Source organism: Sminthopsis crassicaudata, chromosome 5 (genome assembly GCF_048593235.1).
Source record: "Sminthopsis crassicaudata isolate SCR6 chromosome 5, ASM4859323v1, whole genome shotgun sequence".
Classification (NCBI taxonomy): Eukaryota; Metazoa; Chordata; class Mammalia; order Dasyuromorphia; family Dasyuridae; genus Sminthopsis; species Sminthopsis crassicaudata.
In genome coordinates this window covers 192,241,117-192,258,158 of record NC_133621.1, presented here as the reverse complement: position 1 = coordinate 192,258,158, position 17,042 = coordinate 192,241,117, and the positions used below count along the sequence as shown (strand labels likewise).

At 35.7% G+C, this 17,042-nt stretch overlaps 1 protein-coding gene across 4 annotated transcripts in view; it reads right to left on the bottom strand.

Moving 5' to 3' along the window:
- Positions 1-555: 555 nt before the first annotated feature.
- Positions 556-17,042, bottom strand: part of STYK1 (serine/threonine/tyrosine kinase 1) — a 30,861-nt gene continuing 14,374 nt past the window's right edge. For 3 of the 4 annotated variants that reach the window (XM_074269189.1, XM_074269188.1, XM_074269187.1), the window contains 7 exons: positions 16,474-16,740; positions 15,233-15,414; positions 9,598-9,681; positions 6,783-6,991; positions 5,788-5,828; positions 4,569-4,665; positions 556-1,899 (listed from right to left, as the gene is read on the bottom strand). In XM_074269189.1, coding sequence (XP_074125290.1) covers positions 1,695-1,899; positions 4,569-4,665; positions 5,788-5,828; positions 6,783-6,991; positions 9,598-9,681; positions 15,233-15,414; positions 16,474-16,740 — 1,085 coding nt within the window. In that variant the 3' untranslated portion in view covers positions 556-1,694. The other variant, XM_074269190.1, reaches the window with a different exon arrangement.

Sequence of the window (17,042 nt, the reverse complement as noted above, 5' to 3'; positions counted from 1 at the left end):
TTAATTTATACTTCAGCATATTTAACATGTATTGGTCAACTTGCCATCTGGGAGAGGAGATGGGGGGAAGGAGGGGAAAAATTGGAACAAAAGGTTTGGCAATTGTCAATGCTGTAAAATTACCCATGCATATATCTGGTAAATAAAAACTATAATAAAAAAAGATGGAAAAAAACTAAAAAATAATAATAATAATAATAAGATTTGTTCCCTGAAGTATAATGAGTCATAAAAGCTAAGGAAAAAAAACTGGTCTTTAACCTTTAACATCAAGCCGAACCTGTTCTGTGGATATGCTGAACTAGGGGCTCTTTACGGGTGAAAGTCAACACTGGACTTTGAGCAACAACAATTGGTAGATTGGAAGAACAAAATGCCTATTAGAAAAACAACTAATTTTACTTCAAATGTATAATTGTCATTCTAGATGTTATACATTAGTTACTTTTTAAAATTACAGCAGTACTTTTAGGGGGGGAAATGTCAACCAAGATAAATAAAACTGACATGCTAAATGTGTCGAGAAAGATATAAAAAAAATTCACAATACCTCAATAAATATTTAAAAAATTAATTTAATGAAAAAGTTTAACAATAAATCACATGGTTTCCTCAATATTAGAAATTGCCATTGTTCTATTTCTTGGTCTTCCCATTTTATTTTCTTTGGGTAAGTCTTTGTGCCTCTGAGCACAATAGTCCTCTTCTTGGGACTCCACTTTTGCCTGTTTTAGCAAGTGAAGTAAACTTCTAGATTTTGTAACTGCCTTGTAGGTTCTGAGAACTCACATTAATTAATAGTTGAAACTAAGCCTTCTCAATGGAGAACCTTCCAACCTCCAACTACTAGCAGTGTCAAGAGGACTGATAAGAAATAAAAGGACCATTTTTTCCCTCCTTCTAATTCTCAACCTTCTCACCCTATTGGACAAGTGAGAATCGTCTTTTTCTGTTTTTCCTATAGCTTCACATTAAAAAACAAGAGTTTTCACATTATTTCTCCTAATTCTCTTGGAAGAAGGATTCCTTGGGGAATTCCAACTCTGAGCAAATGTTACCTATAATTCCCTCCTTCTTTCCATTTCCCTCATATTGACTTTCACTTGATTCTCAAATTTATAGATCTCATCATTAGAATTTAGTTGAAAAATGTTTCAGAAAGGAACTTGTCTGGAAGCCACAATTGGAGAGCAGAAAGCTATTTCACCTGACCCCGGAAGCATTGTGGACTTGTAAAAATTTCCTTTGGAATATTATCCATTACTTTCAATCTGAATCTTAAGGACCACCCAACAACCCAACAATCCAACTTCAGCTCCCAAGAGGTGATTTAGAAATTCATACCCAGCTCTATCCAAAGAACATATTCAAAGAAATCTCTAGGTCTGAAGTCTGAAAGGCAGCATAATAGTGGTGAGAGCACTGGTTCTGACCACGACCCAAATTCTACCTCCAGCACTTATTACCTGTGTAACACTGGAGAAGTTATTTACTTTCCTGGGCTCAGTTCCCTCAACAGTAAAATGAGAGAATTGGACTAAATGGTCCCTTCTAACTCTTAAGAGCTATGATTCTTTGATTCATGCCCTCTCTCTCCCTCTTATCTTCCCCCACAATGTCCAATGTCCAATACAATTCCTAGGAGAATCAGTGCCCCAAGCACATCACTAGTGTTTTTTCATTTCAGTGGTACTTCAGAGGATACTGTAGCTAGAGGAAATACACTCTGCTCGGATGCCTGCTACAGCTGCATACAGCTCAGGTACCACCAGCTCGGGTACCTGCAGCACAGTTTTATCATCTGCACCCTGGCTGGCAGCCTCTAGGCGAAGACGTAATTGTGTTGGGGAGGGTCGGCTGTCTTCGTGCCATTTCCAACAGGATTTCATGATGCTATACCTGTAAGGAGAAACAGAAGAAACACTTGGTTCTTCGATACAATGCCTGTCAGCAGACTGTTTTTCCTTCTTCCTGAATTATTTCTTTCCTTTTAATATTGAAAATATCATTCCTTATTATTGTTCTATAAAAAATGAGGAGCTCTCAGAAAAACCTGGAAAGTTTTCCATGTGCTCAAGTAAAGTGAAAAAGGTAATAGCAATGTTGTGGGATGATCAGCTGTGAGTGACTTTGCTATTCTCAGTGATACAATGATTCAAGATTCCTCTGAAGGACTTATAAGGAAAAAGGCTATCCATACCCCAAAAAAGAAAACTATGTCTGAATACAGACTGAATCATACTTTTTTTTTCTTGAGGGGTTTTTTTTTGGTGGGGGAGGGGAGAGATCTATGTTTTCTTTTGCAACATGACTTTTATGGAAATATTTTTGCATAATTTCACGTGCCTTATCAATGGGAGCTGGGGGATGGAAGGGAGAGAATCTGTAACTCAAAGTTTTAAAAACAAATATAAAAAATTGTTTTACATGTAACTGGGGAAAAGAGAAGTATTATAACAACAACAAAAAGAAAATATCATTCCTCTCTGCTTTTCATCTTCTCCCTGATTGCTTTGCTTTTGCCATTCATGGTCCAATTAACAAGTCACCTCTCCCTCTCTTTTGGTTCTTTCTTATGTCATTGCCTTCTCAATAGGAATAGTGGGGTTTGTTTTTTGGATTTTGTTTGTTTGCTTGTTTGTTATAAAAGATCTTAGCTGAATATGATAATCAGCAAGGAAAGATTTGTGATTGTCTTGTCAATTGCCAATTACTTCTGGGTTAGAGTAGTAGGAAAATTAGAATCTAGTTTTGAAAACCAGAGTAGTAGAAAAATAGAAACCAGCTCTGCCATTGCTATCTTTGTAAGTATCTTAGGCAAGTCACTTCCCCTCATCCTAAAAATGAAGGGATTGGATAGATGATTATTAAATCATCTAAATGAAATCTTATGAAATGCCCCAAATTTCTAGGAAGATTTAAATAAGGAATTTAGGTCTTTCTTCTGAGATATCTAATAGCTTGACCACCTTTGATAATGATGCAAATCATTTCTGGACACAAGATTACTTCTTAGCTACTTGAAATTGGAGGAAGGAAGGTCAGGGAGTTTCAGAGGTGGAACAAGCCACTCCTTCCATCCTCAGCTTCTGCCACCAGCACAGTAGATCCCATGAAGAAAGTTATCTCCAGAGTTTTAAGTTGACCAGATTGAGGAGGTAGTTTTTTGCTTATTAGAGAGAAGGACTCCCTTGAACCAAAACTGGAATCCCTATTGAGTCATGTTGACAGGATAGAGTAATTTTTTATCTCTGGACAAAGCAGAATTCTTTTGACTCATACTTAGCAACTTCTTAAAAAGCAGGCCCACTTCCACTGAATAGAATATAAAAGACGCTGCCCTTCACACTTAAGAGGGCAAAGTTAAGTAAACTTAGACCTTAGCTTATGATGCAACTTGACTGATAGGAGATCATGGGCAAGTCCAATCTCCTCTATAAATCTGTCTCCTTATTTGTAAGGTGGGGGAATATACTGCCTATTTCATAGGATTATTATGAGGAAATTGCTTTATTAACTTTAAAGATAGATAGATATCTTTAGAGATATATTCTATACACTCATATGAAATATTTCTCCTATCATATATGCTTCATTTTAGCCCCACCCTGATTGCTTTTAACTAGATAAACTTGCTAATTCACATCTCCATGACTTTTTTCATGCTATTTCTTCTCTTTTTTTTTTTTGTAATAATCACTGTCTTTATTATGATTTTTCTTTCATTATACAATTTTGGGAAAATAAAAAAATCTTTAAAAAAAATCTAAACATTAGCATAGTTATGACTATAATTTTGTTAAAAGTAAAACTGACTTATTCACATTATTTTCATTTCATTTTTTAAAATAAAATCTCCATGAAGTGCTTTTTATTTAAAAAAAAAAACTATTTCCCATGAAGTATTGATCCCCATTTTCAGTGGATTCACATTATGTAACCTTTTTTTAGTACTAATTATTCTTTGATAACAAGAATCACTTGTATATTTTGTTTGGTCTGATTATGTCATAGCTAACAAATATTAATACTTAATCCAACACCATTTTTCTTTTTAGAAAAACATTCATTTTTGAAAAACTTAAGGTTCCAATTCTCTTCTTTCCTCAAGTACTAATACAAATTTATGCCATGCCATTTCTAATACCTGACACATCCTTCCCTTCCTTTCTATCATTCCATATCCATATTTTCTGTCAACTTAATTCAAAATTTGCCATCACCACTTCCCTTATTATCCTAAACTTTTCTGACATGGCTTTACAATAGAATTTTGATACATAGTTGAAGTGCTCGTTATGGTTAATCATATTTCTTATATAATTTTCTCATTTCTCACATAAATATAATGATAAGTTTACGCATTACTGCACTGTTCATAGAATACTAATTAAACTCCAGCCAAGGTCTGGTGGGAGATTGTATACATTAGCACAAAGAGAGCAGTGAATGACTATTTTTGTTGTCTTTGAAGGAGATGCAACTAAAGAGGGATATTGGGAAAGGGAGAAGGAAAAGGAAGCCAAGCATGTCCCAAAGGAATAACATGTCCCAAAGGAATTGCTTACATGGTAGATGAGCAACTGGAGGGTCTTTTCATAATTTTTCTCCTCTGGAGATACTGCAAAATGCTGGTAGGAGAGACCTCTGGATATGGTGGAGCCCCTGGATAGGGAGGGGAAAAGCAACAGCAGTGGGTGATTCTCCAGGAAGAATCCTGATTTCTGTCTAATAAGGACTCTCCATTGCTAACAATCTACTTCATCCTCCTCACTCCATCTAGCTGAGCTAATTAAAAAAAAAAAAATCAGTGAAGGTGCAAGAATTTTTGAAACAGAATTTGTTTGCCACCTTATGGCCAAATCCAAGAATTGCAAGCAAAAGAAAAGGAACCGGTTGAAGGCACTAAAAACTAAAGGGAATATTGAGGTCATACCAAGCAGTTGTGCTAAGGAAAGTCAGAATTAAGACCAAAAAAAGGGGAAGATGCCATAAGCCCTCAGTCAAATCAATCAGCTAGGTTGAAGCCTGAGATAAGTCATGACCATTATTTCCAGTCAGGGTTGACCCACAGAATGGTTGAATGAAAGAAAACTTTAGAAATGATTTATCTAGTCTCCAATTCTTAATCTGAAGTCTATAAATTTATTTTATTTTATATTTTTATAACTATATTTAGTTATAATTGAATTCATTTGTAATCCCATGTATTTGATTTATATATTTGCATCCATTATTCTGAGAAGTGGTTCATAGTCTTCACCCAGATTGCCAAAGGGTCCATAATGGAAAACAAATTACAAATTCCCTTAAGTTTTATCCCTTTATCTTAAAGAGACCAGAAGCCTGAAAACATATCCTGAGATTGGGGTTGGGTGTGGGCAGGATGCATTTTGAGCTGTCCCGTGAATTATAACAGAAATACTCAGGCCAAGAGCAGTATTGCTGTCAACAACACTCCGAGTGAACCTGAACCAGATTAAAATGTAATTGGGAAATTGTTAACAAAATAAGTAAGAAATAGAATACAGATAATAGAAATATGTGACAGGCAGGAATCTGTAGGATTTAGTGGCTATTGTTTTTATTTTACTTTTAACCACTGATTTCTATCACAATATGTCTAATACCCACCCCCCAAAAAGAAAAATCAACAAACTGCAAAAGATTCAACTGATCAATAGCCAGAGGTATTCCCTAGGAATTAAGTTTAAATTATTATGCCACTGGGTTAGCTGAAAATTTTTGTTTTATCCCCACCTCCCTTTTTCTAGGGATCATCCTTACCTAAAGTCACCATCTCATACAGCAAGATTCCAAAGGACCATCTACAAATTAAACAAAATAAACCTGCTCATTTTTCATTTTTTTCTATCTTGAAAAAAATGTCTCACAATCAATACTCATCAATAAGAGGGGAACATTAAGAATGAAGAGAATAGGATTAAGGGTAAGCACTGCCAGAGCTGTAGCATATCAGGGGCAAAAAGGCTGACTTGTCTCTTCCATTCGATTTCAAACTCCATGGGTTTAGGAGTTGTCTTGTTCATATCTCTCATCAGTGGATTCCCAATTTGTTCACTTGGTTCTAAACACAGAAAAGGACAGAAATTTCCCACTGTGATTTATTCTTTCGTTTCCCTCCCCATTCTTCCTTGCCTTCTCTCCCCACTCTCATTTTCTTCCAGGGGCCATACCACTCATTGTCTACCTTCTACTTCTTCCCCATTAGCTATTTCTTTTTTCTGCCTTTCAGATTTCACTGGTCCATGGAGAATAATTGACTGCAGTCAGATTTACACACAAATGGAAGCAGTCTTTTTGGAGAGATTAAAGAGTTACTACACCCACTGATGTTGGATATTTTATAATTAGCAATTCATTTCTTACAGTTTAGCATTATCTGATTTTGATAGTACTTTAAATTTCCTCAGTGGAACATGGTGAGGAGAAGAACACACATCTAAGTCTTGAACATTTTAGTTTAGTATTAATGAATTTATTAAATTTTTTTTTCTCCTTTGGAAGAAATATGAGCCAGAGTGCTGGTGTCTCAAGAGGAACCAGACACTGAAACATGGGGGGAAAAACAAGGAAAGAGAAGAGGCTGAAGACAAACTTTTCACCTCAGATTTCTTTAGATTTGAACCTTGTTCCTAATTAGATATTATATGATTATTGTTTTATAGACTAAAGTCCTATATTTGGACTTCAGAAACATTCCATTGGTATTCAATGGTGAGCTGAACTGAGTGAGTTTAGTGAGCAAAAACAAACCATACACATCTCCTTTGATTCCTGCAGGCTTCAGCAAGAGTCTCTCGGGAGCTTGCCATTTTAGGGGTAGCATACGTTTGGAGGAGATGGCACCTCGAACATGGACTTCATATGCCAGACCCAGCCCACAGAGTTTGGCAGTGAGGTCACCCTGGATCAGGATATTCCTGGCTGCTATATCTCCATGGAACAGTCGCTTTCCCTGAAGAAATTCCTGTTAGGATAAAAATGAATAAATAGGCTTTGAAAACCACTGAGTTGGGACACAGAGGAAGGGAGCAATCCCTGTCTATCAGGTCATTTAACTCCTGTTAGACCTTATGAATAATAAACTTATGGCCCAATTATCTGTGCTAATGGGTAGGAAACTCTGGTGTGTGTGACAAAATACAATGAATAATCCTCAAAGGCATGTATATTTTGTTTTGAAATGCAGTCAGAAGCCATACACTAGATGCTGATTCATCCCTGATCCTCTCCAAACATGAGTTGACTCAAGGACTGGAGATTAAGAAACTTTAAGGCAATTAGTAATGCTGAATTTAAGCAAGCAGTTTTCAGGAAAACCTAGAAAGACTTATGTAAACTGATGCAAAATGAAATGAACAGAACCAGGAAAACACTGTAAACAGCAGCAGCAACTTTGTGTGATACAATAATCAATTATGAATGACTTAGCTCTGCTTAACAACACAATTACAAAGCATTCATGATGGAAAATGTTATCTACATCCAGATAAAGAACTGATGGACTCTGAATGCAGATCAAAACATATTTTTTTCATTTAATATTTTCATGTATTTATTCTCTTTGATTTGTTTTTTTTCTTTCACAACTATAAGTAATATGGAAATATTTTGCATAAATTGCACATATATACTATATATCAAATTGTTTATCATTTTAGGTAGAGTACAGAGAAAAGTGAAAGGAGAAAATCTGGATCTCAAAATTTTGTAGAGATGAATGCTAAAAAACTGTGTTTATATATAATTGGGGGGAATACTGTTTTGTTTTGTTTTTTAATGACAATCTTTAGGATACAGAGGAAGATGACTAGTTGATCCCTGTCTCTAAAGAGGACTGGATGGTGTAAAAAATTTATGCCACAGAGAAAAATGTCAGGAAGAACACTAAAGGTTTTTTTTTTTTAATGTAAAGTTAAAAGCAACGTTGGTGGGCTAACGATTGAATGGCATAGTGGCCTAAGGAACATTGGCACAGTTAGTGCTGTGCTATAGGGGGGTCAATATTTCTACCTGCTTTTCTCCTCACTATCCTCTTGCACCTTCGTTTCCCAAAAGGTTGGAATTCAAACTAAATTTGGCTCAATGTGAATGGTACAAAGAGAGTGCTAGATTCCATGTTTGTATAACCAAACAACCTTGATAACAACACATCATGATTAATAAGATTTCCCTTTAGGGACCTCAGCATCCATACCCTCTTCTCTTCTCCTATCAGAAATTTTTCCAGATTCCAGGTCTGTCTCAGCTAGCCATTTAGAATTCATCTATAAAATGAGGTTAAACTGTCATTTGTGGAGATCCTTCTAACTCTAACACCAGAATTGTGAATATTTTTATGAGGCTTTTGGGGGGTATTTTTGTTTGCTTGTTTTTTAGCTGAAACAATTGGGGTTAAGTGATTTGCCCAGGGTCACAAAGTTGGGAAGTGTTAAGTATCTGAGGGCAGATTTGAACTCGGGTCCTCCTGATTCCAGGTCTGGTGCTCTACCCACTGAACCACCTAGCTGCCCTTATTTCTATGAAATTTAAAGGAAAGGTTGGGGAAAGAAATTTGAACTATCCATAAGAAGAAATCAATCTGTTTGAATACAATTATTTAGATAATTTAGGCTAAAGAGACTAGTATTACTTGAATAATTCAGGCAAAAATGTATATTTCTTCTCTAATTCTCAATTGCTTTTTTAGTTTCTCTGCTTTTGTGGAGACTCAGAGTACAATAACATCCTTTTCTCCATCCTTCATTGTTTTTATTGTTTGTTAATTCTATATTCTCCCTCTACCTCTTTAATCAGACCATAATTAGTCTTCTATCAAAGAAGAGACAAAATCTCATGAGGAGCCCAAATGTAAACTTTAGCAATTTTGTTTGTTTTTCAAATGTTAGGAATATATTTTTCTGTCAACTCCTGTGGCCTTTCATCCACTCAGTCTTTCTCTAAATATCTTTTCTCATCTTACTGCCCAATTTATCCCTCCTTGTTTCATAAATACTAAGGAGAAACCTTAGTCCTTTAGTAGGACCATCTCCCCTGGACCATCTTTTCTTTAGGACTGAAGAACTTTTCTAAATCCCTGCTATTGTTTCTGAAGAAATATAACTGGACTAGACTCTGAAATAAAGTTTGTGATTCTATATCTTTCTTTGTTACATATAATGAGTATTGTTTATTTCCAATGGACAAGACATCATTTTCTCTTTCTTACCCTCTTTATTTTCAAGGCACATAAGGTAAAAGCTGAGTGTTAAATGTAGGGCTAAGAGTATGGGAATCAGATTTATAATTAGGAATTTCTGCACCAAAAGTAAATGCCACAAACTATAATGGGAAAAGATTGAGGGAGTACACTCTCAGGGGCAGAAGTAACAGATTTAAATGTGGAAATGGCTTCCTCAAGCCCGCTGCGGATAGTTTATTTTAATTAAGTACTCTTGCTAACTACTTGCAAAAAGTCTGTTTCTCCTGTCATAAAGAATTACAAATTATTTGGGGCAATGCCTTGATCATCTCAATCTAATTATTGCTCTCTTCTCCCTTCCAAAACCTCTGCTTATGTTTGCCATGTCTCACCAAAGCCATGAGAATCTGCTGCCCAATATGATAGATTTGCTTCTCTGTGAGGTCATAGAGGAGGCCATCCATTGTCATCACATCCTAAAGAAAGTGAAGAAGAGAGGAAAATAAAGTATTTTTAATTGACAATATTCCAAAACAAGCTGGCTAAAGCACAGTAGTAAAAGAGACAATTTTTAAAAAGATACATGGAAGGGCAGAAATATTGAAAACTAGAAATACAGGAATAAATGCCAAGTGAAAAATATAATAATATAAGCAGTGGCTGAGAGATAAAGGAATTAACACTTTCAGATAGAAAATTCCTGAAGGAAATTGTAACAATCTAGAACTTTTCCAGAAGTGTAGATCCCTCTCTTAATTCAGAAATTTTGCTGATATAGCCGTGAAATAGAAAATCCAACAGTCTCTGAAGAATTAAAAATGAATGTCACACAGAGTAGTGAAGATTCAGATGAGGGACATAAACAAGTTGCACATATAACAGTGAGGAACTAGATAGAACAAGAAAAAAGACATTATCAAAGAAATGTCATAAAAGATATATCATGTGGTGAGAGAGACAGAGACAGAGACAGAGAGAGAGAGACAGAGACAGAGACAGAGAGAGGAGGGAGAGAGAGAGAAACAGACAGAGAGACAGAGAGAGAGAGAGAAACAGACAGAGAGACAGAGAGAGAGACAGAGACAGAGAGAGAGAGAGAGAGAGAGAGAGAGAGAGAGAGAGAGAGAGAGAGAGAGAGAAACAGACAGAGAGACAGAGAGATAAATGTCTGTTGAAGTGAATCAAATTTTGTTTTCAAAGAAAAAGAAGATAAGGGAGGATTCTGGGAAGATGGCAAAGTAGGTTGGCAGATTTATTTCCTTTTTTTTTTAACATAGATAATGGACAAATTTATTTTGCTTAATTATGTTTATTTGTTATGGATTTGTTTGTTTGCAATGAGAGCAGGAGGAAGAGAAGATAAATACTTGTTAATTGAAAATTTAAATTTAAATTTTTAAAAAATTTCTTTATTTTTTAATTATAGTCTTTTATTTTCAAAATTAGAACACAGGTTGATAAATTTCAAGCTCTCCATATTTCCCCCACAAACAGAACAAATTTGCACTTCCCCGCAAATACAACCTAGTAAAAAAAAAAAAAAACAAAGATTTGGGACAGAACAAGGGTACTCTGGGTACAACCTGAGAAGATATGAAGAAAGCCCCCAGGCCAGGGATTAACCTGTGTGGAAGTGCACATGCCTCTGGGCTAGCTCTATAAAAAAAAAAAAAAAAAAAAAACATCAAGTGGGGAGCCTTAGGGCTAGTTAGTTGTGTATCTAGCCTCAGCAGGCACCACAGAAACTTTCACCTGCTGGACCAGGTGTGGAGTCAAAGTATGAGTCTGAGTGGACTGAGGGAAGCTTTGCTGCTTAGGAACACCAACCCAGTGCTGCAGAGACAAAGCCCTGGGCAAGAAGGAACCAGCACACTGGGTGAGTGCAGAAGCAGTGGGGCAGGGATGCTGCCAGCAGCTAACACCTGCAAGAAGAGGGAGCTCTTGGTTTGGGGTTCCAGGTCAGAGGGGAGAGCTGAAGTGAAGCTAGAGGTACCAACTCCCCCCCCCACAATTAGAGGTGCTTACACTAATACTTCCAGTTTAAAAAAAAAATGAATTGGCAAAGAAAGAACCCAACCATAGGAATAGGAATAGAACAATATAATAAAAAAGGAAAGACTGAAGTTCATCTTCAGAGGAGGACACTGAAATTAAAAAAAAAACAACCTTCTTCTATTCCAAAGAGTAATATTAAATGGTTTCTTGCCCAGAGAGAATTTAAGAACTCAAAAAAGAATTTAAAAATCAAATGAGACATTGAGGAAAAAATTAAATTAAATTAAATTAAAATCATCCAAGAAAAACAAGATTACAAAAAAAAAAAAAAAAAAAAGTTAACCAGGGCAGCTAGGTGGCACAGTGGATAGCTGGACCCTGAAACCAGGAGGACCTGAGTTCAAATCTGACCTCAGACACTTAATACTCCCTAGATGTGTGACCCTGGGCAAGTCACTTAACTCCAGTTGCTTCAGAAAAAAAAAAAAAAAGTTAGCTAACTGGAAAAGGGTATACAGAGTCTCAAAGATAAAAATAACTTTTTGAAAATTATAATTGGTAAAAAGCTTTTGTACAAACAAAACTAATTCAAACAAGATTAGAAGGGAAATAACAAATTGGGAAAACATTTTTACAGTTAAAGGTTCTGATGAAGGCCTCATCTCCAAAATATACAGAGAATTGACTCTAATTTATAAGAAATCAAGCCATTCTCCAATTGATAAATGGTCAAAGGATATGAACAGACAATTTTCAGATGATGAAATTAAAACTATTTCCACTCATATGAAAGAGTGTTCCAAATCACTACTGATCAGAGAAATGCAAATTAAGACAACTCTGAGATGCCACTACACACCTGTCAGATTGGCTAAGATGACAGGAACAAATAACAATGAATGTTGGAGGGGATGTGGGAAAATTGGGACACTGATGCATTGTTGGTGGAGTTGTGAAAGAATCCGGCCATTCTGGAGAGAAATCTGGAACTATGCCCAAAAAGTTATCAAACTGTGCATGCCCTTTGAAATAGCATTGCTGTTATTGGGATTATATCCCAAGGAAATACTAAAGAAGGGAAAGGGACCTGTATGTGCCAAAATGTTTGTGGCAGCCCTTTTTGTAGTGGCTAGAAACTGGAAAATGAATGGATGTCCATCAATTGGAGAATGGTGGGGTAAATTGTGGTATATGAAGGTTATGGAATCTTATTGCTCTGTAAGAAATGACCAGCAGGAGGAATACAGAGAGGCTTGGAGAGACTTACATGAACTGACGCTGAGTGAAACGAGCAGAAGCAGGAGATCATTTTACACTTCAACAATGATACTATACGAGGATGTAGTCTGATGGAATAGGATATCTTCAAAATAGAGAAGAGCTAATCCAATTCCAATTGATCAATGATGGACAGAATCAGCTACATCCAGAAAAGGAACACTGGGAAATGAGTATAAACTGTTTGCATTTTTTGTTTTTCTCCCCAAGTTATTTTTACCTTCTGAATCCAATTCTTCCTTTGCAACAACAACAAAATTCGGTTCTGCACATATATATTGTACCTAGGATATATTATAACATATTTAATATGTATGGGAATGCCTGCCATCTAGGGGAGGGGGTGGAGGGAGGGGAAAAATTCGGAACAGAAGGGAGTACAAGGGATAATGTTGTAAAAAAAATTACCTATGCATATGTACTGTCAAAAATGTTATAATTAAAAAATTAATTTTAAAAAAATTTTTAAAAAAGAAAGAAAATTATAATTGAGCAAAGCAAAGCAATGAAATTATAAGAGACCAAGAAATAACAAAACAATATAAAAAATAAAAAAAATAGAACAGAATGTGAAACATTTTATGAGGAAAAAGCAGATCTGGAAAACAGATCAAGAGAAAATATAAAAATAATTGGACTATCTGAAAGCTGGGACACAGTAATTCAAGAAAAATCCAAGAAAATTGTCCTAGAGCAATAGAACAGAAAGAGAAAGTAGAAATAGAAAAAAATCCACCAATCACCACCTCAAAGAGATCCTTTGTGGAAAATACATAGGAATATTCTTGCCTAATTTTAATACTCTTAGATCAAAGAGAAAATTTTTCAAAAAAACAAGGAAAAAATAATTCAAATACACTGGATCTAGGATTAGAATTATATAGGACTTGGCAGCCTCCACAATAAAATTCCACAGGTTCTAGAATCCTATATACCATCAATCAAAAGAACTAGGCCTATGACGAAAAATATCATATCCAGCAAAATTATTTATAATATTGAATGAAAAAAAAATGGACATTTAATGAACTTGCAGATTTTCAAGCCTTTCTATCAACCAAACTCAAAATAGAATTTTTATAGAAAATTTAACATATAAGAGCCAATATCAAAATTCAATTTCAAGGAACTTAACATGGACAAATTATTTATATTTTTTACATGGAAATGATGCCATATGTTTAAGACTGATATCAGCAAAAGAGTAGCTGAAAAGAAAAATTGAGGCAGAATTAAAGTAAAAATAGTAATTATGTTATAATGAGTGAAAGAGGGAAGAAGACCAGGGAAAGATCCATGATTTCTTCATTACCTACTCTTATATATAAACATAGAGTTATATGGCATAATATAGAGCAGAGTTAAAGCAAAGAATTAGCAGGGATAGAAAAGACGTGTGTGTGTGTGTGTGTGTGTGTGTGTGTGTGTGATGGGAGGGCAGTGTATGTACATATATATAAATATATCTCTGCTTAATTGCATTCTGCTTGGGGGAGATGAAAGGGGGAAAAAGAATTTTTAAAAGTACACAGCAGAGAACAAAAGAATAATCTACAAAGAAGTTAAAAAAAATGGACACTCATGAATATAATTTTTTCTATTACCATATATCCTTTCTTGAACTAGTAATTTATTGTATATATTTTGAATCCTCCCTGCTGTTCTGCTGAGCATATTTTTTTACAAAGAGGGAAACCAAGATCCAAGCTAATCAAGTGACAAAGGAGACACTAGAATCCTGTTTCTTATATCTTAGTGAGATATTCCTCTTACTACGTCATTTTTTTTCTGCTTGAGTACCAAAGACGTTCCCCATTGTCACAGTATCTGAATGAAAAAATTAATTCTTCATATATTTTCAGACTCTCAATTTTCCTGTTCATGACTGACAAAGTTCTTCAAGCCTTAGAACAGTCTCCTTAGTAAAATCGAAGGTGACTCAAAGGAGATGGATCTAACAGTCTGCCTAGGAAAAGCCAAGTTAATGAAGAATGCCTATTGTCTATATTGTAATATGCAATTTTGTGGACAATCCACCTACAACTTTATATAGTTTAGAAAGTTAGTACAAATGGACAATGAGCTGCTCCTAAAATTGAGTGGAATGGAGAAAACAGGTTGACTTTCATTTTTTAAACTGTGTAGTACTTTCAACAATTTTAAGCTGCCCCTTGACATCAAAAAAGCCAATATATACATTAGTATTTTGGTAATTGTTATCATGAGACCACCAGAATCCTAAAGAATCAAATGTGATTCAAAGAGAAAAGGGAAGGATTAAGGGAGCTCTAAGTGGGTGACCACATATTACTAATGATGACTTGCATTAAAGGAAGGATATAAAATATATCCACCTATAAATGTAGGATGGAAAATTTCCATAGGCCAATGAAATGCCGTAGGTGTCACCTGATTAGGCTAGTATTATTTAATAAAGATAAAGGTGTTTAACTTTTGGGTTGATATGTTATAGATGATTCATTTATGGACATGGAAAAAAATTAATAAGAACGCTTAGATGTATTACAATTTAAGATAGGACCCACATCATTAAGATCATGAAACCATGAAGTATTGAAGCATAATATGAGAGAAATAAATGCACCATTTTTTGAGTCAACATCTCTAGAAGCTAAGGTAAAACTTTAAAAAGAAAACATAGTTTTGTCTGATGAAATAATTAGGAAAATGGAAGTTCCACAGCTCTCTTGTCCTTAAGCCCAAATTTTTTCACACACACACACACCAACTTACCCGGCGGCAAGTCCATAGAAAGTTGAGTAGGTCACCCTGGCTCACATCTTCCAATATCATGTAGAGGGGCAATGTCTGTGTGCAACAACCTTCAAGTTGGACCAAATTCTTGTGCTTGCCTAGAAGATGGTGAAATTGAATCCGTCCCAAAAAATCCTGTATCTCATGAAATCCTGCTGATTCTGCAGAAAATAGGAGACCGGGATGATAAGCATGGAGATTACTATGGCTCTGGAGGAATTCACGGGATAAAGAATAATGTAGACTAAGATTTTGTTAAAGCCTCATGAAGGGAATATACATAGCTGGTGTTCAAAGTAGATAAGAACTGGGTAGTCAAAAAGTAGTTTTAAAGAAGTTGATATTCATAATGCTGAAATCTTTACTTATGTTTTCTCCTAAGAAACACCAAATCATAGATCTTAAAGCTAAAAGGTACTACAACAGAGCATTACATGGAAAGAATACTGAATAGGGAGCCAAGAGACTCAAAGTTGAGGACTTTATGATTATGCCATTAGGTGCATGTCCTTGGACAAATCCCTTAACATATCCGAACCTCAGTTTCCCCATCTGTAAAAACGTTGATGGTAATATGGCATCCTGCTTTGGTTGAATATCATTCACAGAATCATAGATTTAAAGCTCTAAAGAAATTTAGAAATCATCTAGTCCATTTTCCTCATTTTACAGATAAAGGACTTGAATTCCACAGTGACTTTTTACAAATGGGGAAACCAAGATCCAAGCTAATCAAGTGACAAAGGAGACATTAGAATTCTGTTTCTTATATCTTAGTGAGATATTCCTTTTACTATATCATTTTTTTTCTGCTTGAGTATGAAAATGGGAGAGCCATGTATGTTCTTATATTAAATGGTAATATAATGTATGTATGGTTTTTCAAATCAGGGATTTTCACATTAGAATATTGTTACTTTTCAGCTGTCATTCTTGCTTTATTTTTCTTCCCATTTCCTACATTCTTCCCACCATGTTGGACTGCCAGTGAGAGAGACATAGTCAGGACAAGGTCGTATATGGAGAAAGAAAGAGAAATGATCACAACAGAAAACTTAATTAGGCCACTAGATGTGTGATACTATAGAGCATGATTCTAAGATCTGATTGGAAAAGGCTAAGCTGATATCTAAAAGACACAGGACCCCTCCCAAGTGAACTAGAATAACAGGATAGTAAATAAAAGAGGAGTGAAGCAGGAGGAAACCTCCTTAGCTTACCTCTCAAGGTTTTAAGGACAACACTTTTAGGTTTAGCAGAGTCCCCACTGTTCATCTTGGTTCGATAGATGGTTCCACAAGTTCCATTGTATATTTCCTCCAGGACTTCTGAAAGTTGCTCCCGAGGCACCTGTAGCTTAGCCAGTGTGGATGCTGTGGCCTGTAAAAGGCCCTCTACTGAAGTCTGCTTCTGTCGTGCAAAGATGCTTCCTCCAAGCCCTGCTGCCTCCCAGCTGAGGCCCCGAGATGGAGGCAGAGGGGCAGTTCCTAAGGCAAAGAGAGGAAATACCTCAACTGAGCTTCAGGTCTTTGCTGAACTAGGATGCCAGAGAAAGAAGATCCAGGAGAAATATGTCAAAAAGATCCCTGCAACTTTTTCTTCTGACCAACAATATCCCCCAAGACCTAGTTTTGCCACTATTTTCCAAACTTTCCAGGTCCTCAGATACTCAAGTACTGGTGATAACTATTATAAGACAAAGGGAAATGAATTTACTTCAACCAAGTCAAACTAAGTGACTTCTATTCAGGGGGAGAAAATTATTGTTTAATCAGTTTCTCCTCTCTGA